This window comes from Sphaerodactylus townsendi, linkage group LG04 (assembly GCF_021028975.2).
Source record: "Sphaerodactylus townsendi isolate TG3544 linkage group LG04, MPM_Stown_v2.3, whole genome shotgun sequence".
Taxonomy (NCBI): Eukaryota; Metazoa; Chordata; class Lepidosauria; order Squamata; family Sphaerodactylidae; genus Sphaerodactylus; species Sphaerodactylus townsendi.
This window is the reverse complement of record NC_059428.1, coordinates 56,946,812-56,973,388: the sequence shown is the minus strand read 5'-3', so window position 1 is coordinate 56,973,388 and position 26,577 is coordinate 56,946,812. Positions and strand designations below refer to the sequence as shown.

General features: G+C 38.3%; 1 protein-coding gene across 12 annotated transcripts in view; it reads left to right on the top strand.

The window, feature by feature from the left end:
- ROBO2 (roundabout guidance receptor 2) overlaps positions 1 to 26,577 on the top strand; it is a 547,539-nt gene that overhangs the window by 383,558 nt on the left and 137,404 nt on the right. For 7 of the 12 annotated variants that reach the window (XM_048494576.1, XM_048494571.1, XM_048494574.1 and 4 more), the window contains exons 6-8: positions 8,757 to 8,884; positions 14,367 to 14,378; positions 22,170 to 22,294. In XM_048494576.1, the coding sequence (XP_048350533.1) occupies positions 8,757 to 8,884; positions 14,367 to 14,378; positions 22,170 to 22,294 (265 nt within the window). The remainder of the gene's footprint in view (positions 1 to 8,756; positions 8,885 to 14,366; positions 14,379 to 22,169; positions 22,295 to 26,577) is intronic. The other 5 variants (XM_048494577.1, XM_048494572.1, XM_048494575.1 and 2 more) reach the window with 1 other exon arrangement.

Genomic DNA, 26,577 nt, shown 5'->3' with positions numbered 1-26,577 from the left:
GTACAGTGCGGGAGACGCAGAGGAAATGGTACTGGCAGAGGAGGGATGTCATTAAAAATTCCTCCTAAGCAAATGCTACTACCATTTTTTACCCACTCCATCATATTATGAGAAGTTCTTGGGATGAACCAACCCATGTGCCATCACCACTTGCCTGTATTCCTTCTTGCACTACTTCTCTCTCTTTGAACTTGCTGTTATACAGTGCACTATTAATGTTGTACTCCAACATGGTGCACTGGTTAAGAGCAGATGGACTCTAAGTTGGAGAACTTGGTTTGATTTCCGTCTCCTCCACATGAGCAACCGAGTCTTGCCTGGTGAACTGGATTCATTTCCATGCTCCTGCAAACGAAGCCTGCTGAGTGATCTTGGACTAGTTACCGTTCTTTCAGAACTCTCTCATCCCCACCTGCTGTCAAAGGCCAAGAACCAGGCCCTTAAGTTATAGCATTCCCAAGCAGGTGGTCTGACCCCAACTCACAAAAATAAAAATTAATTAAAGTTTTATTGAAGAAGATACTAGCCAAATACAGAGTTAAAACTCAGTGACATATGGAAGGTGTGGAGCAAGTGACACACAAAAATAAAAATAAAAAAGCTTATTCTCTACATAACCCAGTAAGATCTTACAAGCAGCAGGCACTTCATTTGGTTTCAGTATATGTGCAGAGTTCCAGCAGAGTATGGTGAAAAGAGTGTGGGGTGGGAAGGAGGGTGGAATAAAATTGCTACATACACTATAGCAGGGGTAGGGAACCTGCGGCTCTCCAGATGTTCAGGAACTACAATTCCCATCAGCCTCTGTCAGCATGGCCAATTGGCCATGCTGGTAGGGGCTAATGGGAATTGTAGTTCCTGAACATCTGGAGAGCCACAGGTTCCGTACCCCTGCACTATAGGCACTAATTTAGGGCTTTTGCCCACCAAGACAGGTGACCCATGATCAGCCACCCAGCCCACACTTAGCTCAGAACTTGCCAGACCTATCTAGGAGCAAAATCGGCCATCCTCACAGATGGAAACTTTCTCAGACAGGTACATTCCAAATGTTCCCATTAATGCTGAAGAGAGAGCAAAGGCTCAGAGACTACAAGATAACCTTGAATAGATAAGAGAGGCTCATAAACAAATTTGGATCTGGGAGCTGAGCTTTTACCACTGTAGATGGAATTTTACAGACATTTGTTTTCAAAATGGACAATCTTGACACCTACCTCATGCTATGTCTTTTGGAGGGAGAAGAAGGGAAGGAGTTTGAAAGCCACTTTGACACTACTCACGGTTGAAAAAAGTGGGTATAAATTCAAACTATTCTTCTTCAATGTGAGAAAACCAGCAGAACTTGTACTCCTATTCTTATCTCCATCTCCATGTAGTCTGGGTAGGAGTTTTTTTCCCCCCTTCATACTCACTACCATTTATATGTTTCTATAAGCAGACATAAATCTGGAACATGCTAGCATGTGGCTCTTGTGTAAAACTGTACATGTGTATTGCTTGACATCATTCAAGACATCATTCAAGAAAAGTAAAAATAAAGGTAATTTTGATTTTGAAAAATATACTGCTTCAAAGTAGGTCATAGCTCGAGTAACTGTATCTAAATTAGAGCTAAACACTATAAATAATCTTGCTTTGTTTCATACATTGTTTGACCTACCAGTGGCAATAGTGTTGACACAATTAAATTTAATATTTTTCTGTAAGTAAAATACAAAGCTTTTTCCCCTCACTTTGTCACAGCTGGTTACCAATCAATCTCAATTCACAGTATAGTGATGATAGCACATGTTGTCCAAGGGCCAGATTTGATTGGGTTACATTTTTCAGCAGTTCTTCATATCAGTAAAAAAAAAAATGTCTCTATGGCTAGAACTGCAGGCACACTATTGTACAACTGTCATTAATCAAAGAAACAACAACTAAAAACTTCTAATTTCCAGTCATAATTTTCCCATTTTTACAAGGATTTTCTAACCAGTAGCGTTGTTTCATTTGCTTTCCTTTTTTGCTTCATGTTTAATGAAAAGCAAATATAGCATAGCCATTACTTCAGAACAGGAATAATTTTATATGTGATGCCGTACAGTGATTTTTATACTACTATGCATAGTTCACTTATGACATTTTAAGACACTTTTTTTGCTGCTTATCCTGAAGTTTTGAAGCAAGCTATTCATTCTTAAACTACTCAGCATACCTATTATATAAAATAAATATCCTTTTTATGGAGTTGATGCAGCATTGAACTTTATAATTATACTTGAGATTCACTGATTTAAATGGACTTAGCCTGGAGTAGCTCTCACATGTGTATTGGTAATACAGAAAATGAAATGCAGGATATCAATATGCACAGAATCCAAGAAATAATTATTTCAAATGGAAATACTGAATGTATTTCAATTCTGGTACACAAATAGACATTTTAAACAATAGAGATCATGCCTGCAAAGTGAAATTTAGCTCCTGCATTTAAACAAAGGGGTCATTTGGAATATGCTGTCACAGGAGGGGGTGATGGCCACTAACCTGGATAGCTTTAAAGGGGGCTTGAACAGATTTATGGAGTAGAAGTCGATCTATGGCTACCAATCTTCATCCTCCTTGATCTCAGATTGCAAATGCCTTAGCAGACCAGGTGCTTGGGGGCAGCAGCAACAGCAGAAGGCCATTGCTTTCACATCCTGCATGTGAGCTCCCAAAGGCATCTGCTAGGCCACTGCGAGTAGCAGAGTACTGGACTACAGTGGTGTAGTGCCTACGGGATGGGGGGCATGACGCCCCGGGTGGAGCAGCGGCAGAGATGTGGCCGGGCCGTTGAAGGGCATTCTGTGGCGGGGCGGGGGGCAGGCAATGCTGCAGCAGGATGCACACGCGCCCCGGGCACAGTTTCCCATTGCTCCTCTGCTGGACTAGATAGACTCTGGTCTGATCCAGCAGGCTTTCTTATGTTCTTATTTATTGTGAGCATACTGGATATAATAAGCGGGGACCTATTATACAAATGGGGGAAGAATCTCTCCCCCATCATTTATTCCTTCCTTACTGGTTATGTGGGGGAGACTCACAAGGAAACCCCATAACCTCTCTCCCTCATTGCCAAGCCTGGTGCAGCTCCAGGCCCCACTACCCACATCCTCCTCCGATGCAACATTTGGTCTGAAGCAGCTGCCAGTATCCTCCACCATGGCTGGACCTGGGGCAGCAGCTGGCATCTTCCACAGTCAGGTCCAGTGTGGCAGCTGGAGTCTGCCACCACCATGCCAAAAGTGGCTGTCTGCATCTGCCCCTGCCATGCTCTGATCCACTCCATTTTGTTCAGGTAAGTGCACTGTTTGTGCAGGCACAGACAATGCAAATGTATTTAGAGGATTTAACCCCCACCTATGTTTAATTGTAAAAAGCTGAAGTGTTCTGAACAGATTGCCAGCGTGGTGTAGTATTTCAAACTGGTAGACTCCAATCTGGAGAACTGGGTTTGACTACCCACACCTCCATGTAAATGGTGGACTGAATTTGTTTTCCCACTCCTACCCATGAAGCCTGCTGGGTGACCTTGAGCTAGTCACAGTTCTTTGGAACTCCCAGCCCCACCTACCTCACAAGATGTCTGTGATGGGGAAAGGAAGGACAGGGGTTTGTAAGTCACTTTGAGACTCCTTACAGGAGAGAAAAGTGGGGTATAAATCCAAACTCTTCTTCATATTTGAAGCTTCAGTGTAAGTGGCAGAAGTAGACTAATGATGGTGCTTTTTAAATAATGCCAATTGTCACCAATTCAACAAGTCTTACCTTGTTTGAAATCCTTTTTTGGATTATGTTGGACTGAGCAAGAATGACTGGCTGCAGGTAATTCAGTGTGTTTCAGGACATAAAGCAATTTGAATCAGAGTTTGTTCAGGCCTAGTTGAACACTTGTATCAATACACTGCACTTGATCCATGACAAAGGGGGGCGGGGACAAATTAAACTGTGGAGAACTCATGTAAGAATATCCTGTTGTATGGCAGCTCCTTAACTATCAACTAGAAATTCAAATGAGTTTGAATTCCTAAGTATTGTTAAGAAACTCCTGAGCATTGTTTCCTGTTGCTTTCTGCATGGAATCAGTGGCAGAGAATCAGATGAACATTTCATAGGTCGATTCCCCACGAGGAAATTCTATCTAGATCAAACCAAGTTTGATCTGAAACCGCACCTTTTAATCGGGGTTTTAACCTCCCCACTGCAGCATGTATTCAGCGAAGATATGTAAGCCTGTCTTGGATTCCAGAAATGTAGCAGTCCCCACCACCATGCAATTGCCTTTGCGAGTCTCTCCTGATTGGCTGGCGTGCTGCGTTGGGGCGGGACCTTTTTGGGGTGGGAACCTGAGGTTCGCTCGATTGTAAGGATAAACGTTTAGGCGTTTAAGTGGGTTTTCGCTCGTTTGCAAGGATAAACATTTACGCATTTAGGCATTTAAGCGGGTTTTCGTTCGTTTGGAAGAGTGTACAGTTAATCATGTAAGCAGTTTTTCATTATGCTAACTGAAACCCAGAAGAGGCTGAGTACGCATCGCTCAGTGCCCACTGAGAGCTGATTGGTTGCTAGACTTCCCGCTCCACGGTGGGAATTTTAAAGATGGATTAGACCCCCATTCTTCCCCATGAAACTAGATCGAAAGTATGCTAAGGAGAAAAGTTGTACATGCAAGCAGGTTCTGCCAGGATGCGGGATAAGGGGGAGAACGAGTGCCAGAAATGGATGAATCCCTGTTCGTCGCTCAAGCAGTGGGGAATTTTTCCTGAAACCTGGTAATTGACAATGGGGAATTGACTATAGTAATTTGAAAGAAAAGAATTTCATGCCCTCCTGCAGACTGTTTCCTCCCTTCAGAAACACACTTTGGTAACTTAGGAAGAAGAAGGAACTTGTAAGAAAATGAGGTGTCCATTTATTAGAAGAAGGCAGAGCATTTAGTTTTAAGGAAAGGATTGAATTTTGTTTTCTATACGAATTTTCAGGTGATCCACTGAAAAGCTCCAAAAACATATTCCCTCCTTATGAACCTGTGAGTGTGTGGGAGGGTGGGTGGTGCTGCCTGCATTGCTTATTACTAAAGAAGGCTTCTCAGCAAGAATCAGTAAGAGTAAAAGTAAAAAGGGCTTTTTGAGCTTGTATGCCAAGAAATTGCCCCAGCTCCTTTCAGGGGGTCTGTATTAAGCCATGATGAAGGTAACATGGCCTTGAGCTATGAGTGTCTTTAGTGTACTGAGTAAAGGTAGATTGAATTGGTTACAGTGTTCTACCCAGAACAATTAAAATGGGTGTGTTTTTTATCTCCCTATCAGCCACCTGAATGTATAAATGTAACATTCTATTTCATACTGTTCCTTTGCTGCTGCACAGCATATTCAGAACCAATTATCATCCAGCCTCTTATTTGCCTGCTTCACCTGTCATAGATAATCACTGAACCATGATGACTTGTGTGGGCAGTGTGAGTAGAACAGATGACTAAGGGGCACTACATCAATTCTTCAGCAGACCAGATGGTTGCGATATCCTGTGAGTCTTCTGTACTCTGGCTGCCTGTTAGATAGTATGCCATTTCAGGGTGGTCTGGACGGCTGCTGTTAATGTGGCTGACTGGAATGCAGTGTGTTGTTGTTTCTCAAAAGAAGAGCTGCTGATTTGACTACTTTAGGGACACATTTATTCTGTCTTCACTCTGGTACTTAAGATTATAGTTGCAGCCAGCAAACTTTGCCCTAGCATGCCACACAAATAGCTTATTCAGCCGCCATTGTATGATTGACAGGTGTGAACATAAAATCTGCTGAGGTTACAAGGCAGCTGGCTGGCATGCCAGGACCAGTGCATCAGTGAGATGGAATGGGAATGAATCAGCTGCAGCCCAAAGCTGATGACAGAGTCATGTCCCAGATTGTCTGCATTAAACTTCAAATTGCCTATGGCTGTCTGGGGTTTATCGCAGCCATTTTATGTGTTTTTAAGGGGTGGGTAACATACCTCTGGAAACAGATGAATACATTTTATTTTGATTTGCCGTGTTATAGCGCTGCTGGCATATTCTAAATGTGTGAGTGTAAAGTGCTGTCAAGTTGCAGCTGACTTATGATGATCTGTAGGGTTTTCAAGGCAGAAGATGTTCAGAGGTAGTTTGCTATTGCCTGCCTCTGCACATAGACCCTGGAATTCTTTGGTGGTCTCTCATCTAAATACTAACAAAGCCAACCCTGCCTTTTGGTGCCTGTCACTAGACACGTTCATCCCTTCCTAGTCTTAAAGGTACAGGAACATTGTAATGTACTATCATTATACTCAGTAGGCAAAAAAAAAAGCTTGTCAAAATAGGGTTGAAGAAAGGCAAATCAGGAGCGCACTCCCTCCTGTTTCATTCCTTCTGAGATGTAATACTAGCTGTCTCAGCATGTTATAGGACAGATTTGGGGGCTGCAGTCTTGCTATACATACATGTAATATGCTGTCACCCAACTGGCCTCCCAAGATGACTGCAGAGGAGGGTGATAAAATGATTTGTGTTTCCCCTACCTATCACTTGTACCAGTTTAAACTGTATGAGTTCAAGACTGAAAGCCAGTTGGAGTGGTGTGGATGTAGGTCTTGAAGATGTACCTCTCTTCCCCATGATCAGTGCCACTGCCAGCAGGGTTTGGGAAGTACATTGTTCTCCACATCTTCCCCACCATTGTTGGGGAACAAGTCTGGCAGCAGCCTACAGATGTAGGGTCCATGTGCTTTTCTCCAGTCCACTCTGAGGTGTCTAGACCTGCCCTTTCTGCTACCAAGGTAGGAGGTGAGCTCCAGTAGCAGAATCTGTAATGGGATTAATAGTGGAGTAAACTCTGTGTATATGTATAGGGATGGAGTATTCTGTTGGACCCTTGGACATTGGGTATATGTATGTGAGGAGAATAGATTAATTGAGATACATTGTGCTTTGGTGTGAGAAAAGGTTTCTAGCGGCATATACATTTTCTAAGTAAATTTTAAAAATCTCAGAAAAAGAGGCAGTAATGATGGCCAGTGCAGTAATGATGGCCAGTAGAAGTGAAGAGCAGAAATGCAGGTTGAGATACCAACCAGAAGAGTATGATATCTCTGAAACCATGGTTTCTTGTGACGAGCTGTGACTTACTATTGTCTATGAGTCAAATTCTGGTGTCTCGTTAACCATAGTTAAAGCAAACCATGGTTGTGCACTGTGCACCAGGCTTCAGTTTCACTTCTCCAGCTCAGTGTCAAGTGTATATATGTTACCTTTCATCCATTATATTGTCGGTAGTCGTAGTGTCTGGATATTTGATATTTGCATGTTCTTTATTAAAGATTCACCACTACCACCCCAGATAAAATCAGATCAAACCAGGAAATTGTATATTTAAAAGCAATTGGTTGTGCCAACAGATGTGTCTAGTAAAATAATAACCCTTTCTACTTTCTTGTGATCTGCTAGTTATTCCATGGCCATTTGTATCTCATCAGTCTACTCTTAAACCTACTATGGAATGTACCTGAAATCAGTGGTGGGATTCAGATAATTTAACAACTGGTTCTGGTGGTGGGATTCAAATAATTTATCAACTGGTTGTTTACAAGCTCCATTTTAACAACCGGTTCTGCTGAAGTGGTGCGAATCTGCTGAATCCCACCACTGCCTGAAACCATATCTCTCTATGGGATGGAGACTACATATTATAAAGAATAAAGATGACATATTTACTGAACACCTGTGCTTGTTTGCATACTATCAGCTCAGCTGATGGAAGGTAATACAGTTGACTCAGCAATATTGGTACATATGAACCTGTGCATTCAGAGCAGTGTTGTAAATCCTGATGATCTGGTCCAGGACAGGGTAAATCAGGAATACACAAGTGTGTGTGGGGGGTGTGAGGGGTACTGTCTATATTAAAGATTACATTATTTAGTTAGTCATATGCTTATTCATTTCCTCTTATGCCTACAAGGTTTCTGCTTAGTTGACCATGTGATCAAGTCCTGAAATCCTTATATGAATTAAACATATCTTAGGAACAGAGATTAAAGGATCTTAAATTGTTTAATTTAGGAGGTCAAGAGATTTTAAGGTATTACAAAATAAAAAAGACATTTTAGGTTACTGTCAGAATCATTTACAAGGTACTAAGAATTACTAATTGGATATCATATGACTTCTCTCTTGCACATGCAATACTCTCTTGGCACACACACACACACACACACACACACACACACACACACACACACACACACACACATTTTTCTGTCTGAAGAATTTTATAATCTTTGTTAGGAAACTAATATGGAGATCAAATATTTTAAAGACATTTTCCAGAACAGTGTAAGGAAAATATGCAAGTCATGTAGTTACAGCTTAGGTAAATTTGGGATGTCATTTATTGATAACTGATGCATGTTACATCTATTTTATCATAGTATTCTAGATCAAGGACAGAGTGACTAGTATTATTAATAAAAAGCCCTGCTACCACTATCACAGAGCAATACTAATTTTATGGCTGCAAAGTTTTTAAGTAATGCATAGAGCAATAAAAGTGTCATGAAGATTAATGTTCAGTGGAATTATCTAATTCTACATAATAAATTGTCTTCCAGAGATGTATCTAAAATAGAATAAGCCTGGCATATTCCAGGTGAGGATTTTATCCACCTCTATCTTAGCAGTGATTTTTATCCTCATCTTCTTTTTTGAAATGTAGATATGACATCAAAGATGACTACACCCTGCGCATAAAAAAGGCAGTGAGCGCTGATGAAGGGACATATACGTGCATTGCTGAGAACAGAGTGGGAAAAGTTGAAGCATCTGCTACTCTTACAGTCCGAGGTGAGTGTTAAAGTATGTGAGACAGATTACTGTTAACATATTCCTGTTTTCTATAATAACAATTTGGTAATTTTTTTTTACTGAAAACAATCTGTTCAAATAATCAGATGTTAAGTTTTCAAACTGCATGAAAACCAGCTTTCTGGTTAGGGTTTGTTGTTGGTTTTTTTAAAGGTTTTTTAGTAGTCCTTCTAAAGGTTTGTTATACTAGCATAAAGACAAATGTCTCAAATGTTTCTGTTCAACTTAAATGTAAGGCTGATATGCTCAGCTCATTTGTCCCATGTAACAAATCTGGGATTACAAATTATCTCTTTTTGAGCAGATACCCCCCTATCCTAACAGAAATCCTTTAATGGAAGATGCTATGTTTTAAACATGGGACCGACTACATTCAAAGTCTGTGCTCTTCCTATGAGTAGCAACAAAGAAATCCCATGTTTAAAAAGTTTAACCTCATTGTGATTATTCTAAAACCAATTTTCATTTGTCCACTATAGATCTAGAATACAGGCCAGAAAGGAAATCTAATGGTAGAATCAACCTATGTCATATGGAAATAGTAGAATGAAGAAAATTATTTACGGGGAAGAGTTCTGATGAAAGAAGAAGAGTTAGTAATTGATCTTTTCCGTGATGGTTTGAAAGAAAGGGCAATTAGAATTAGACTGGGTTAAAGACAAGAGTAAGAAAAGAGGAATGGTAAAGGACAATAGGGTATTAATGCTCAAAGACATATGACCAATGTTGATTGCCAGGTGTCCAATGACTCTCTCGATTTAAATAAATGTTTCCTCTAAAATCTTGGTTGACTAACATTTTTTAGAGCAAAAAAAAGCCAGACATTAGTTTCTTTAGTTTGATGTGTAGCTCTTTGTACTGCTCATTTCCATCATATGAATCTAGCTAGAGCTGTCCTCTTTCCTTACAGGAGACCTTACTATTGCAAAAGGCCAGGAGACATAAATGTATCTAATGTCACTGAAAATGGCAGCCACACAATGACAGAAATAATAATTGTGACTTTACTATTAAAATGTTTATCTTATGCCATACACACACACACACACACACAGAGAGAGAGAGAGAGAGAGAGAGATGGGTTAAAGACAAGAGTAAGAGAAGAGGAATGGTAAAGGACAATAGGGTATTTATAGATATATGTATAATATGTATGCACACATACACAGTATATTAACTAGATTCAAAATGGAGTCATAAATTCAGTATTTCATAATTTAGTAATGCTGCCTGAAGGTTCAGTAGAGATCTGAAAGGTTAATAAAAACATTCTTTAGCTCTATCATTTCTTCTTCTGTATCATACACATTAAATCAGATGATCAAAGACTCTATGGATTGTTTTATTAGAACAAGAATCAACTGATCCAAGACGCTTCCATTTCCATCCATTTAATGCATGGACACAATTCAGTTTTATTTGCCGAATTTGGAAGGGGAGGTAGAAATCAATCTAGTGGCCTGAGGAGAGGGTAGATTCTCAGTGATAATAAAAGAGAGACCCGTCTGTGGTAATCCGGCTGCTGAAATATTGTTGTGATACTGCAGAGCTTATATAAACTCAAAAGAAATTTCTTGTTACTTTTTTTTAATGAGACTTGATTTGCATTTTATGAGAAAAGCAGGCACTGCATTGTTCCTTCAGGAAAAAAGAATATTCTCTATCATTTTTCTTTAAAAACTAATAGTACTATTAGACTGCACACTTCAGGTTCCTGCATAACGTCATCTATTGTACACATTATAGAGACAATTAAAATTACCTCCACTAAAGCTTAGCATGCTGATATGAGTAGTGAATAGAACGAAGGGGGCAGGGAAGGTTCTGTTGAACTCACTGGAGCTTGAACTTGAGCAAATTAAGGTGGAAAAGGAACATATATAATTTAATTGATTTTCTTACATGAAAGAAGATTTCTCATTATCTTCCCCCTTAGCTTTCTAATTTAACTAGCCATAGGCATAGTATTTTATTCAATACAAATAAAGTCACTATATTGCAAGTATATGTAAAACATCTGTGATATGAAAGAAAATTAAACTAGGAAATACAACATTTAAAATCAAAAGTCATGAGGGGAAGCTAGAGAGACTTTATTTTTAAAATTCAGACAAAAACCGTGCTCTTTATTAGAATGACACTCAAGATGACAGTTATAGAAACAAGTCTAATATTTTGCCTTTTTACCTGAAAATAGAGTCTTCTATATGTAAGCATACATAGGATTGCAGTTTTATGTTAGTTTATTTGGAGGAAAACTTTTTTATGTTAAAAGTAGTAACTTGTTTCTTCACAGTGATGGAACATAAACAACTGAAACTTTCCCCTAAACCTTCTATAAAGCCATCAAATGTTCTCTGTCTTAGCTAATGACGTGCAAAACTGCTGACTATTTTGATGGAGTTAGTTTTTATAGGAGAAGGTCTATCAGCATCTGCAAATAAGAATTGTTGCTTCTAGCTGTAACCAACACTTGGGTTTCCTGTACATTTAAACAACCAGTGCTTCTGATGGAAAAATATTTTAGAAATTTTTACTTGGTTCAGACACAACTGCAAACCATGGTTAAATTAAATTCATTCTGTAATTAACATACCAACACTCTAATTATGGTTAATTCGTGTACCTCAAACCCACCCTGCTCTACATTGAACCCCAGTCTCTTAAACACACAGCAATATGGCAAACTCCTCCCACACATGCCTGAGGGAAAAACTGGAAAAGGATCCCTGGCCATCTTAGCTCCTAAGTTTCATACAAAAAATGGTTCACACAAGCACCTTATTCACATTTATTCCACTGAGGCAAAAGGGGGGGGGGTGCTGGGTGAATGAAAAGCAAGCTACCAGTGTTTTCCACATCAATTACTACATGATCTGAATGATCATTTACCGCTATCTGCTTGGTACTTTTTAAACACTTGAGGTATATGGCTGGCAGGTAGGAATTACAGAAAGTATAACACCTGTGGATCTTTTCAGTCAGAGGCATTGTGAGGTGGGTCAGGGTTACTCCAGAGAGTTGGGTCAGGGTAACTCTAGAGAGAATGACATTGCTGAATTCAGGATTTACTGAAATGAGTGAGGATTCATGGATAGGATATATGACCAATATAGATTCTGTGAAATATCCACAGCTAAGCCATGATTTTATTAGGTATGAATCAACACAACATGTTCATTATTTCATTTTCCTCTTTTCAGTCTAATACCAAGGACTAGATGTCAGGGAAATTTCCTCTTATTTTCTATGTTTTCCAATGATTTTGATGAAATTTTTTTATAGGTTTGGGCTACATATTTTCTGTTCTGTAAAATACTATGGGAGAGTAAAGGATAAACCTTGATATTCACATTCTGGTTTTTAAAAAATCTTTCTTCAGGCACTGGAATCCCCACACCCCAAAACAAATTTACCATGGAGTTAAAACCTGGGAAAAGTCCAATATCTAAATAATGTATTGTAGCCTAAGGAGATGTGCAAGGATAAAATTTCCTCGTCTGTGCCATTAAGGTCAAGAGGAGATTAAGGCCACAACAGTTTTTCAATCCATAATCCTAGATTTTTTTTTTTTAAAAAAGAAAGCCTTTTCAATTTGTCATATTTTATTAACATATAGTATGTTATATACCACTGTACTTGTGCCATGTTCATTGTATTGCCTGTGCCATTAAGGCTGCAATCCTATGCATATTTATTTAGGAAGAAGTCCACAGATCTTCCCTGTAAATATTAATAGAATATGGCTGTGTGTTAATTTGGAGACCTCTTGGGGATAGGAATATATAGCTACTTGAAGTTAAGAGTGCATATCATTTAGCAAACCAAGTTAAATCAGACATCTCACCTTCAACTTCATTTCACCTTCCTTGCCATTAGCCATGTAAGTTCATTTTATATATGAACTGAAGGAAAAATATCCAACTAAATTTATTTGGGTAACTTCAAATTTTAAAAATAGTATTTATTAATACTGTTGTCTAGATACGTATTTATATTAAAAATAGGCAATATCAGTATCATATTTCTAATATAATATTTCTGAAATATCAGGATCTGCATTCAAAAGCAGAAAGGATAGTTTAGAATTTTAGTTCTTTCAGAATTATCCTGAATAAAATCCCTTAATGAAGATCAGTTTACAAAGTTTTTTATCTTAGAATGATCCTTAACTGTTGTTTTTATGGCAGCAATTTTTATGTTTCCAATATAGCACTTCAGTTGCAGAAAAGCCACTTCTCGAGCTTAGAATAAGAGGCAGGTTAAATGTTTAAATAATAACTAATAAATAACAATAATTATTTAGGCTGCAAAAGTAGACCGTATAGTCAAAAGCTTGTGATTGTATAGATTATGATGAAAAGGATAGCACACTACTCAAGTGATTAATTACAGCAAAAAGAATTCATATTGTCTGAAACCTAGATAACCGATAAGTGTCACAGTACATGGTGCAGGGAAAAGATGGAAGTCAAGACTGGTCTTCATTTCTGACAAAATTAAATTGAAACATTGCAGTGGTTCTGTTTACAAATTCAGCTGCTAAAGTTTGGCATACTGCGTTTCTCCCATGCTTGACCTACGGTAAATTTACTGTTTACCCTTGAGTTCTTTCATAGCAGATGTTGAGAAAAACGGGATTGACAACCCTCAGCCCCCAACTCAACAGTTCTAACATAATGAAAGAGTACTGCCAGAATGAAATCACTAGTTACAGCAACTGCTTTTAATCTTGGTATCAGTCTGAGGTAGAAATAACCTGTCGATCTTTGAACATTTTTAAGAGAAGCTAGAAGTTATCTAAGCAACACTTGAGGAGGAATGCCATTGGACATTCCTTGTTATGTTTTCATCAGCACTGTCAGTGATGAGGAACGAGTGTACTATGAGCTGCTGAGTCTTTAACTGGATGAAAGAAAATGGGGCCTTGGACTTTTCATTGCTCTTCAATCCTGCTTGATCCTGCTAAAACTCAGTTGATATTTAAATTTAAATCAGACAGCAATGCATCTATTTTATTGGTTTGATATTTGCCACTCCATAGCTTTAGATGTTTGTCCTTATGTGAAGCTAATTTACTTCATATAAACACTAGCAATGGCATGGGACATGAGTTCTCAAAGATTGGCTTCAGGAACATTTTGAACAGCTATACAGGTACTTGCCTTCAACAGTTGCAATTCCAATAACTCCATCTAAAATAATGGAAATAAACATCATATTTATATTCAGCTTGTATTGCACCATATTTATCATAGAAAGAATGGAAGCTGCCCTGAGCCCTTAAAGAGAAAGGTGGTATATAACTCCAATAATAAATGAAATAGACTGACATGTTAATATAGTATTTAACTCAGTATCTACAGTTAAACATAGCATTACACATCAAGCATTCTGACCATTTCTTTTTTCCCCCTCTTTAATTTCTTTTGTTCTCACCACATCATTGTAATGTCTTCAGCTCGTCCTGTTGGTAAGTAACCATCATTCTATCCATTTTAGCATGCCTTCATACAGTTCATCCTTCATTTTGCAGCTTCTGAGAACTGTTCAGTAACTAATCACTTCTAGTACTCATTGATGCTATTCTGTTGCTAGCTTTCTATAAGTAAGCAACATGTCAAGAAAAAAAAAACTACTTTGTGAATGTTTTAAGGATTGTTTCAAGCCATTTTGATAAATGAAGCTGAACTTCAACAGTAGGTTTTATATGTCAAATTATGGGTTTATGCACCACAATCTGACTTATTTTCTGGTTCATTGAACAGAGCAACCATTGGCATCAGTAGGCTTTACATAAATCTCTTAAATATAATTTTGTATTATATAAAAGTTATGAAAGTTTCAAAGAGGGAGAGCACAGGAGTTCATTTTCACTACAGAAATTCTGCTGTCTGGATTTAGGAGCCAATACTATTTAAGGTTTCCAGTTAATGTTACTTTTATTTTATGATATAGTCTGAAAGTTAGCGAGAGGTTACATCTGGTACTTGCATGTGTTGTTTGATACAGTAAGAACTGAAGAACAACTTCTGGATGAGCATATGGAATTGTTAACCTTTACGCACTGTTTACTAACAGAGTTGAATCTCAGAGGTAGCAGAATATTTTAAAATGTCTTTATGTTAAGCATTTCAAGCAAAAACATTGTAATAATATTTTCCCCCATGTAAAATTCCAGAGGCTTTCTGTGGTACTATGATAGTGATAGTCTTATAGTTGAGTTTTTATCTGTATTTTTGTCACATCCATTTTATAAACAGGCCTGAAAATGTAAGCTTGAAATATTTCTGTCTCTTTTGGTCTTCAGTCAAAGTAAGGCATTTATAGCATATGGTATGGGATGTACATATGCAAAGTCAAACTCAGTTCTGCCTAAGGTGGATGGCAGCTGGTGAATATAACAACTCAGTACCAGATTCCCATTAGCAAATCAAAACATTATGAGTAATAACTGTATTGCTCATCTCTAAAATAGCTGTTCTTTTTATTTTAAGCTTTTGAAAAAAAATATTCTACAGCAGTTAACAGCAGATGGGTTCTGGAAGCAGGGTATTTATTCCTATTTAGACCATTTACTCTTGTTATTGCACACATCAGATGGATTTTCCAGATGAACAAGTTAATATTTTCATCAAAATTATTTTTGCTGGTGCAGTGTAAAGCATTTGTTCTAAATACAAGTGATGCTTTAGTAGGGGCAAATTAATTTCACTCATAATTTTTGTTATTTTCATGGGACAACTTAATTGGAACCTTGAAATGCTTCTCATATGCAATAAAATATTTAATGGATTATTCTTCCAAAAGTGTTCCTATCTTTTTGCTCTGTCAGCTGTTCAAAGTATAAATGATTGAAGAACATGTTCCAGATATAGTCAACTATATTATATAGTACAATATGGTTAATTTAATATATATACTGTATAGAAAAAATTTAGTCAACTTAACAGTGGCCACCAAAAAGTAGTTCCTCCTCCTCCAAAATTACAGCACTTTGGCAAGTATTGTTTTCAGACCTCAGAATATACACTGACAAATTATTAAAATTTGTGGGAAAAAACAGATTGAACATATCAACTTGGATAAACTAACCAGCTGCCCCCACATTAATTCTTATTTTCTTTGCTGCAAGAGGAAACAGAGCAACTCAAAATCAGACAGCAAAAATGTGATTTTTGCAGCATCTGAGTATAAATTTATGTCAGATAATATTCTGCCAAAAACTTCGGCCTAGGATTAATATACAAATTTGCACAGGTAAGGTTTCATCATCCTACAGTGAGGTTAAATTATTTATAGTTCCTCTTTCTCACTGACATTCAAGGCAGATTACACAGTGTAAATCAATACAGACAACAGGATGGAACATCTGATAAGCAATGCAATAGGTTGTGTATTGCAGAAATCTGAAAAAACCGGAAAATTAAACAAAGGCCCATTCCACATGGGCCAACAAACACAGGTATAGGACCCTATAAAATCTATTGTGGGGGGGATTTGCACAGGTCCTGTTCCCAAACCCGGTTTTGTTTTTAAATCACTAAATTAATGATACTTTTGAAAAATCCTGGGTTGGATCTGCTCTTGAGTGAACGGCTAGGCAGGTTGAACAAGTGAAGTCGACAAAATTCCAATCTTTTTGGTTCAGTATCCAGAGAGATTACCAGTTTTCTTCATTGGTGGGGCTCTCAAGACAATTTGCTCGATGGTGTCAACCTGGGTACTGCCCCTCATGACCTCATCATTTCCCAGTTGTCTTTTTAACAGGCTGGCAGGGTGCTTCCTGCAATTCATTGCAAGTTTTGGTGCACTGTCAGACTCTGAGTCTAAGATGCATATTAATCTACTAAAAATCAGAGTGATCAGGTACACTCTTGGATCTCTTCCAGCCACAATCATGGGACAATGTCTGCTCATAGTGACGGACAATTTGGCAGCAAAATTTTGCATCAACAAACTTAGGGGTATAGGCTCTATGACCCTCTGTGCTGAGGTTTCCCAGTTGTGGCAGTGGGCCCTACATTTCCCTATTGGCCACTTATCTGGCAGGAGAAGACAACACCACTACAGAGTTCCTGAGCAGACAGGTTTCATGGAATAATGAGTGGTCCCTCAACCCTTGTAATTTATTTCCCATTTTCAGGGAATGGGGATTCCCTTATATGTACCTGTTTGCCAACAGAACCCAAAGAAGATTGCCCTTTGTGCTACTCCAGGGCAGGGACAGACAAACAGTTGTTCGGGGATGCCTTCCAACTGCATTGGTGATATTGCCTGTACTATGCTTTCACCCCTTTTGCTCTGATCTACAAAATTATAGTAAAATGGCTTCAGATTGGCCAACAAGGATGCTCATTGTTCCCTATTAGCTGAAGAGGCTTTGGTTTCTAACTCTGTTAAGACTATCTCAGGGGAATTCTACAGTCCTTTCAATGGAAGATCACCTTCTTATGATAGGCTCCCTACTCCATCACAGTGTTCCTTCCCTACACCTAACTGCTTGGTAAATCCAGCCTTAGATCTGGGCCTTGATCAAGTGGCACAGCTTCTATTAGTGTTATGCAAACCTTCTACACATAGGTCAAATGCTGCACGTGTTCCATTAACTGGGCTCAGCTGAAGCTCTACATCCAGACACATGTACTTTATATGACGTTTTCATTATTTGTTATGGTTCAGATACCAAACTTTCAATCTCTTTGAGCTGTGTGCTTGTGTTCTTGTGAAATGTGGATTAAACTTGAAAATCATACACGCAGGTCAAGGAATCAGGCTGACAAGACTGTAATGCTTCTAACTCAGTTCAGCTTTAGAAGAGAAGTAGGTTGCTAAGGTGATCAATCTCAGAGCCAAAAGATTTAAGCAATTAAACTTTCAGGTCTTGTGCAGACAATAAATTAACTACAGTTGAAATAGGACTTCCCAAACATATTTGTTTTAGATCTTGCAGCCTGAAGGCACATGAGTTCCATCATGAATTAAAGATTTCATTTGATACACCATTTCCTTTGAGGTAAACATTGTGTTAATAAATCATGAAAGTCTCAAGCGAGCTTCCATTTTTGAACTGTAAAGAAATTTTAATTACATTTTACAAAGGTTGGTTTTAGGTCTGAATTAACCTTAATTTTGATTTTTTTTTAATTCTGGTCTTTTTCTGAGAAAGTTTCTGTTAAGTTCCTGTAATATAAGAATTCCTTTGATTTCACTATTCATCATAATTATAATGTTAAGGAAAGTTTTAAAAAACTATGTATCATTTTTTTTAAAAAAAGCACAGCACAGCCATGTGGAAATTCCATTCAATTAATTATATAATCTAAATGAAGTAATGAAATCATCAGTATTAGCATTTCTTTCCACTAACCAATTCATGTCTTTGTTATTGTGATATGTTTTATTTTGCTAACTTACACCTAGTTTCATGTTCCTTCATGTTCACTTCCTTATGAGTTCAACAAAGGAGGTGTTAACATTCTTCCACACAGCTTTTTGAACAGCTGATGCTTGTCAATGTACAAGCTTTAGGATCAACAGTCACATCAATGAGTTGAAAACGTATAGTCTTCACTCTGTTTTGGAAATGTACATTGCTGAACTAATTACTAGTAGCAAATAGCTTTAGAAAAACTAATTTGAAATGTTTCACAACATTCCTTGAAACATAATGGTTTTTCTTACAAGACCAAACCATAAAATATGCTTATTTTCTATCTCTTTGAACCATTTATCGAGGTCTGAAAAACATGTGTGTGTGTGTATGTATAGTATATGTGTGTGTGTGTGTGTGTGTGTGTGTGTGTGTGTATAGAGAGAGAGAAAGAGAGAAAGAGAGAGAGAGAGACTGTTATCTTGATTAACACACCGATGCTTGCAACTGCTGTCTTTCTGCCTCACTTCTAATTCTTCTGTAGAATACAATCTTCTGCTGTAAAAACAACCCTGAACATGATGTGATTAACCTTAAGGTCCCATCCCCTCATCTCAAAACCCACCTCATACTTGGCCTGTGCTTTCTATTCATGTTCAACCATCTCATTTCCATATCAGCTTACTTGCCCAAGCTGCTATTAGCATAACAGAGCTTTAGTGTGACATTGATTGAAGCCAGCGCTTGCTGAATGCCATATCAAAGCATAATTTGCCAGAAATCAAATCTAATTTATTATGTACAATATTTACTTTTCTTCAAAACAGTGTTTCAAGGGGAAAAAGTGTCTAAGGCATCTAGTCTTAATTGTTGTACTTAAAAAAAATAATCTTGTATGATTTTCTCAACAGTGTGCAATATATTTTCTTTCAGTAATTGTCTTTGACTTACAAATATCAATTAAACATAGATGTTTTCTATTTGGTTTTCTAGGGCCCAGTTAATGTTGGAGCAAAAACAATGAGTAGTCATCATTGGATAGCCAAAAGTTTGGTTTATTACATTGCAAATGTTTCTTCATCAGGAATTTCTATGTGATGGATTCTTAGCTAATTGGAGAAATGTAATTTAGTAGAACCAGCATTCTCAACAGCTGTTATGGGTTCCACGGTGAACATTTTTGTGAAGGCAGTGTACTTTTTCGGACTATCCTTAGAAGAATGAACATAATTTATCAAATCAGTCATTTAGAATCAGCTTTTGATTCCTCTTTTAGACCTTGGATCACTCATTAAGTAGCCCTTTTTATGTATCTAGTCCATTTAATCAAGAACAGAATAAACTGCTTGATCATATATATCTGTTTGTTGTACTATCAAAAGAAGAATCCAAGCGCAGTAAGTCCATGGAGAAAGCCTTCTCCAAGTATTTCATATTTTACTGCCATACTGGAATGTGTCAATTGATGCAATAATCTTCTACTTGTTTTATTTTCTTTAATATTTTCATATAGTGGCTCTATTAGGGATCACATCTCCCCTGTGCTACACCAACTGCACTGGCTCCCAGTGGAATACCAGACCACCTTCAAGGTGTTGTTTTTAATCTTTAAGGCTCTTCGCGGCCTGGGGCCCTCATTCCTCTCTCCCCATATGTCCCGATTTGGCCTCTGCAATCTGTGGAGGCAAATTTGGTGGTGATTCCCAGCCCCTCAATGATGCGACTACGCGGGCCAGGGCTTTCACTGGCCCCTGCCTGGTGGAACTCTCTCCCTCCCCCCCATCAGGGGGCTTGGACATTTCTGCAGGAGCTGTTCTACCTGGCTTTGGGAGGGGGCAGTTGCTGATTGCCTCCCACACCATTTCCCCCACATACCATCATCATTGGCCGTCATGTGCTGTGCCCAGTCCCCTCCCAGGGGGATAGGAGGTTTTCTTTCAGGTTGCCATCTAATTTTAGGTTTTTCTCTTTTTATTGAAGCTGCATTTAATTGAGTTTTAATTATTAGATTGTGATTTTAATTGTTTATTTTTTATCTTCTGTGCACCGCCCAGAGCCCTTCAGGGGTGGGCGGTATAACAAGTGGAACAGACAACAAACAAACAATTAAATAAATAATATCCTACCTACCCTGGTCTAAGTTGGACTATTTGATAATGCATTATTTCATTGTGGAGTTGTGAGATGAAAAAAGGGTTTGAAAATAAAATAGAAGTAGACGTTTCCCATTTAATTTAATTGCTGTTTTGTATTTGACTGTGTTATGTACTGTGTTCCACCTGCTTTCCAGTTTATCTTGTGGAACCTCCAGTGTTAATTTCAGATGTCAACTGTTCACTTAGCCCACTTTTCACATCAGATTTTGTGTACTGTACATTCACAAAACAATGCACAAAAACAATCACAATGCAATTGCACGTTTATACTATAATATGATTGCTTTCTGCACTGTTATAATAACTGATTAAATCTCAGTAAATTGAATAATCTTGGTGTAATAATTGATCACATCATAATTCTTTTTTACAGTTTTTTTAAATCATGTATAGGCAATTGTGACATAAGTAACTTGTAATTAGGAAAAAGTGATGGGATTAGAATGCATCATGACATTTAGCAAACAATACTAGCTTTTCCAGAATGCCAATAATCTGCATAACCTCAGGCTAGCCTGATCTCATCAGATCTCAGAAGCTAAACAAGGTCAGCCCTCGAAATTATGTGGGAGGGAGATCTCCATGGAATACTAGGGTCGTGATGCAGAGGCAGACAATGGCAAACTACCTCTGAACATCTCTTTCTTGAAAATCCTATGGGGTTGTCATATGTCAGCTGTGACTTCATATCAAAGAAAAATTAGGGTTGAAATTTGCATAAAGAGAATTTTGTAAGCATCCCTATTTAAAATATGAAGATATTGCCTCTGGCATAATTTTAAACTTGCTTTGGAAAAAGTTCATTCCTGAATCTTTTGTCTATTCTCTTATTGTTATAATATGTGACATCTATTAGCGATCTGGACTGAAAAAAAAATCAATGTTATATTTCACACATACTTTCCATAAATATTAACAATCACAATCACAATAACCTTTATTGGCATCAGGTATCAGACAGTGGTTATACACTATTATTAAATTATTAGATTTAAAATCATATGTAACATCTATGGATTTTGCCCTCCAACTTGACAGTTCATTAGTAAAAATATAAAATGGATTAAAAGGGTTTAGCCATTCAGTGCAAAGACAAATTTGTAAAACAGATACCATTTGACTATATTTAAGATCCAACGCCAGGAAATGTCTGGCACTTCCCGATTTGGTTCTATTTGCTAAAAGGACATATCCACTCCTCAGGCTCTGGAGAATTACTAATTAAAACAACTGGACAATTAAATTTTCCTAATATTAAAATAAGTAAATAAATAACATTGAGCCTATACATATGCGTTTTATAATAACTCGATGTGCCATGGCTGGAGAATATTACTCACTTATATATAGTTTATATTTGCATGACATTGATTTCATTCAACTTTGCATTCAGTATCTTTGGCTGAAATATTTTCATTTTGAATTTCAAAGCAAAAAGTTACATTCATACAGTTACACATCTCTTAGGTACATGACCTTTAACAAGTAGCTGGCTAATCTCCCAAGCATATCAGGATCATTACTATTTAGTAATTTTACCATTGATATTTTGGACGGTTTTTTACCCCTTATCGATGGTAATAGGGCTTCTCTCTGTACGTTGTATTTTGGACAATAGTATAAAATGTGATCCAATGTTTCGACTATGGTGAGACAGAATGGACATACTCTATGTGTTAGCCATAAATAATAAGAAATAAGTCTTAATATATTTTTTTCACCTCCCTTATCATAGCACCTCCACAGTTTGTGGTAAGACCACGTGACCAGATTGTTGCCCAGGGCCGAACAGTGACTTTCCCATGTGAAACGAAGGGAAATCCCCAGCCAGCTGTTTTTTGGCAAAAAGAAGGCAGCCAGGTGAGTTTTCTAATGCCAATGTATTCAATTTTATAATTGTTTAATGGTATTAATTTGTAGAATCATTCTAGTTCAGGAAACACATTTCTTTCATAAGGAGAGAAATTTCCTGTTATAAGACTACATACAATTATATCTCTGCTTTGGAGAGAAATTTATCCTATCATCTCCCATACCATTGTAGTTCTACATTGAGATGGTATAGACTTGTTAAAAGGCTTATATGGAAAGGCGTAAGTACTTACTTCATTATTCCACATTAAAGATACTTTATCTAATAGTAATAATATTAACAGGTAAAAAATGTATTGATCCTTAAAAAAGTAGATCAAAAATTCTGCTTTAATCTGACTGAATTTGAAACTTGAGTGTTTAAAAAGCAGACAATAAAAGGACTTTTTACTCAATTGTGTAAAGTTCTTCTAAAATGATACCCGTAAAAAAGCCAACCTTTTGTAAAAACAAACAAACACAGGAATTCTTTCACTGTACAATTTCAGATCAATAATGGCATGTAATATTTACATCTGGTCCAACAAAAAAGCAATTAGTAAAGCTTTTCTAAAACTATTTTTAAATTATATATCTATGATACTGTACCCCATATAGATTGAATAAGAAGTATCTGGCAAAAAAAAAATGTTGTAAAAGTATACTTCTCTTTGCTCATTTTGACCACATGTAGTGATCATGTTCGTTAAGCTCTTTACAGTAAAAATACTAGAAGTAGAACCTTGTATAGATTAGCTTTTACCCCAAAAGTGTTGTTGTTGAAAATAACTGTGGATGACATACCATTATTCATAAGAGTTTATTTATAATTTATTGACAACAGCTAAACTCCTAAAGGCTACAACCTGGAAAAGATCTAGTTCAATTATAATCAGAGCATTGTATTGTATGTATGTATGTATGCCTTTAAGTGATCCCTCAGAAACTGGTTTTTGTTTATCCCCTCTAGGCCTGTATAGGAAGGGGCTCACACATTTCTTGTTCTCCCTGTTTGTAGGATATAGTTCCAAAGGTGTGTAAATGTCTTCCCTGTTGGAAGCAATAAATAAGTCTGTTGTTGAAACTGCCAGATTACTGTATGCTATATGAATAGACATAGACTCCTATACACCAGACCCCAGAGGATACTACAAGGATGGTTTTTAAAAGCCTGATATCTGGAGTAACTCTCAGGTTTAACAGAACTCGTATACTTAAGAGGTAGTAGGCAGTGAACATCTTGCTTTTTTAAAAAAGTTAGCAACTTTTTCTGAATATTTGGGATTAAACTTGCTGTGTAGCTGTTGATTTCTCAACTACAATTATTGTTATACTATTGTTGGAATTGTGTTGAATTGGTTATTTAAAACAAAGTACAAATCACATAAAATATTTTGACTATTAAAGACATTGGGGTGCTGTGTAGTTTCCGGGCTGTATGGCTGTGTTCTAGCAGCATTTTCTCCTGACGTTTTGCCTACATCTGTGGCTGGCATCTTCAGAGGATCTGATAGTAGGAAAGGAAAGCAAGTAAAGCAGTGATTCTCAACCAGGGTTCCGTGGTACCCTGGGATGCCTTGAGAAGGTCCCGGGGGTACCACGGCACAGTTACCAGTCCCCCTCACTTTTCCAGTGTCTTCCGCCAGTGCCAGCAAGGACATGGAGCTGGCCCAGGGGGCAGGAAGTGCTGCAAGGTCAGTAGCCATTTCCCACCCCACAGTGCTTCCCTTCACCCTGGGAGGAGAAGGTGGTGGGGGTAGGGGTGGCAAGCAGGGGCACTGGGAGGGGAAGGTGGGGGTGTGGCAGGCAGGGGCACTGGGAGGGGAAGGTGGGGGGATGACAGAGGTACCGTGAGATATGAAGAGTGAGGTCAAGGGTACCGTGATGTTGAAAATGTTGGGAAACACTGAAGTAAAGTATATATACCTGTGAGTAACAATCAAGATAGCAAGGTCGATAGGTGAGGGCATCTGAATAGAAGTAGCCTGGCATGTGAGTCACAGAGAAGTCTGTAGCATGGGAGTAACAATGAAGATAGCAAGGTCAATAGGTGAGGGCATCTGAAAAGAAGTAGCCTGGTCTTTGTTCCCTTTGATTGTATATTGTCTATAGTCATCCTATGTTTGTGTGGAGCTGATTAGTCACTGTCTTGACTCTAGTGTTTTTCAACACTGGCAGCCAAGTTCTGTTCATTTTCATGGTTTCTTCCTTTCTGTTGAAATTGTCCATGTGCTTGTGGATTTCAGTGGCTTCTCTGTGTAGTCTGATGTAGTGGTTGTCAGAGTGGTTCAGAATTTCTGTGTTTTCAAATAACATTCTGTGTCCAGCTTGGTTTATCATGTGTTCTGCTATTGCTGATTTTTCTGGCTGAAATAGTCTTCAGTGCCTTTCGTGTTCTTTGATTCGTGTCTGAGCACTGCGTTTGGTGGTTCCTATGTAGACTTGTCCACAGCTATATGGTATGTGGTAGACTCCTGCAATAGCTAGAGGATCCCTCTTATTCTTTGCTGAATGTAGCATTTGTTGAATTTTCTTAGTGGGCCTGCAGATTGTTTGTAGGTTATGCTCCTTCATCAGTTTTTCTATGCGGTCAGTGGTTCCCTTGATGTATGGTAAGAACACTTTCCCTCTAGATGGCTCTTTATCTTTGTTCATGTGGCTTGTTCTTGGTAGAGTAAATATTAGCCTGTACATGAGCTCTACATGGCGCCTGCCCATTTCTGTTCCCTCGGCCTGGCCCTTCAGCTGGAGCTGCCTGGGGTACCTGGGCTGAGGGGTGGCCTGTGGCAGCCTCCCTGGCCGCCCCTCGGGCCAGCCCCGCCAGGCTGCTCCAGCAGAAGGGCCGGGCTGTGGGGCACGCTGTGCCCTGGCCATGCCAGGCTCAGCCCTGCCAGGCTGCCTGAGACTGCTGCCACTCTCCTCCACTAGCTAAGGTAAGTGGGGCACGTGGGTGGCAGGGGGTTGCATGGCAGGGGGCGCAGCAGGAAGGAGGCAAACCAGTTACTGAATTTTTAGAATCCTACCATTGGGTACTAGATTATCATTTCTGATATCAAGGTGCTTTAGTAGATTACTGGAAGATTACAAATTAGAAATAAATTGATAAAGCTTTGCACATGTCATGTATTCCTCAGCCTTAATAAGGTAAATTGACCTGGGATGTTTCATGTTCCTCATGTAAATTTTTGTAAATTGTAGCAATATGTCATGGACCAGTTAAGTCAAGCAGTTACTGAAGACTTTTCCGATAAAGAGTCTACAGGTCTGGCTCCTATCCACAGCCAGTGGCAAAAGTATCATGAGAAGAAGCAGTCCCCATGGGGGTAGAACCCACAGCCAGAACCACCGCAGTTATCCCTCAGCCCCCAGCTTTAATCTAGCTACTGAAAACCAGATAATACTCTGCTCACCTCCCTTGTCACCAGAGCCTCAGGAACAATGCTGGGAGAGAACACGCCAAGTTCCACAGGACAAGAGGCAAAGTGCACACCTCACAGGCCCAGCATTGACAGTGAGGCTGAGTGTTTGCAGGAACAGTTCTGAGTTAGCAGGTGTATGGCATTACAGGCCACTGAGTAGCCTTGTGTTTATAAGCAGCTGGAAAAGGTATAGCTGTGTGGAAACAACATGTCTGATTACTGCCATCCTTGTTGCTACCACTCTGAGACAGCTAATTTGTTTTGAGCTTAGCTTGGATCTCTGAACTTGCACTTTTAGATTGTCTTTGGACTGACCACTGTGAATTTTGGAACTTTTCATGCTTGACCTCTGGAACTGGATCTTGGCAACTGAAATTGGACTGTGTGGGAGAGTGTGCCTGGGAAACACTATAATCGTGGCCATTTTTACCCACCCACCCCATTACACTGAATAAAAATTGAAACAAATATATAGGGTGGAACTGAAAAAATCATATTTTTCCTGGTGTTTTCACTGCTGTAAAAGTTTTATCCTGCCAAAGAAATATACTTAATAAATAAGAGTGTTTTTTTCCATGTAACTGGTATCATTCTGAGTGAACCCCTAACAGTGTTTTTTAATTATTACTTATTTTAGAGTCTTTAACTTAACTTTAACTACTATCATAGACCAGCAATTTACTTTGTAGTCTGTATGAACTTAGTTGCTCCCATATTCCCACAGCAATGGCAGTCATCAGTAAGGGTTAAACTGAGATTTATTAAAATTATTAAACAGCTGAACTGAAACATAGGCCCCTTTCACATTGTCATTTTGAATGACATGCGGATGGGGTTTCAGACAGCATATTTAAATCAATTTATGAGCCATCT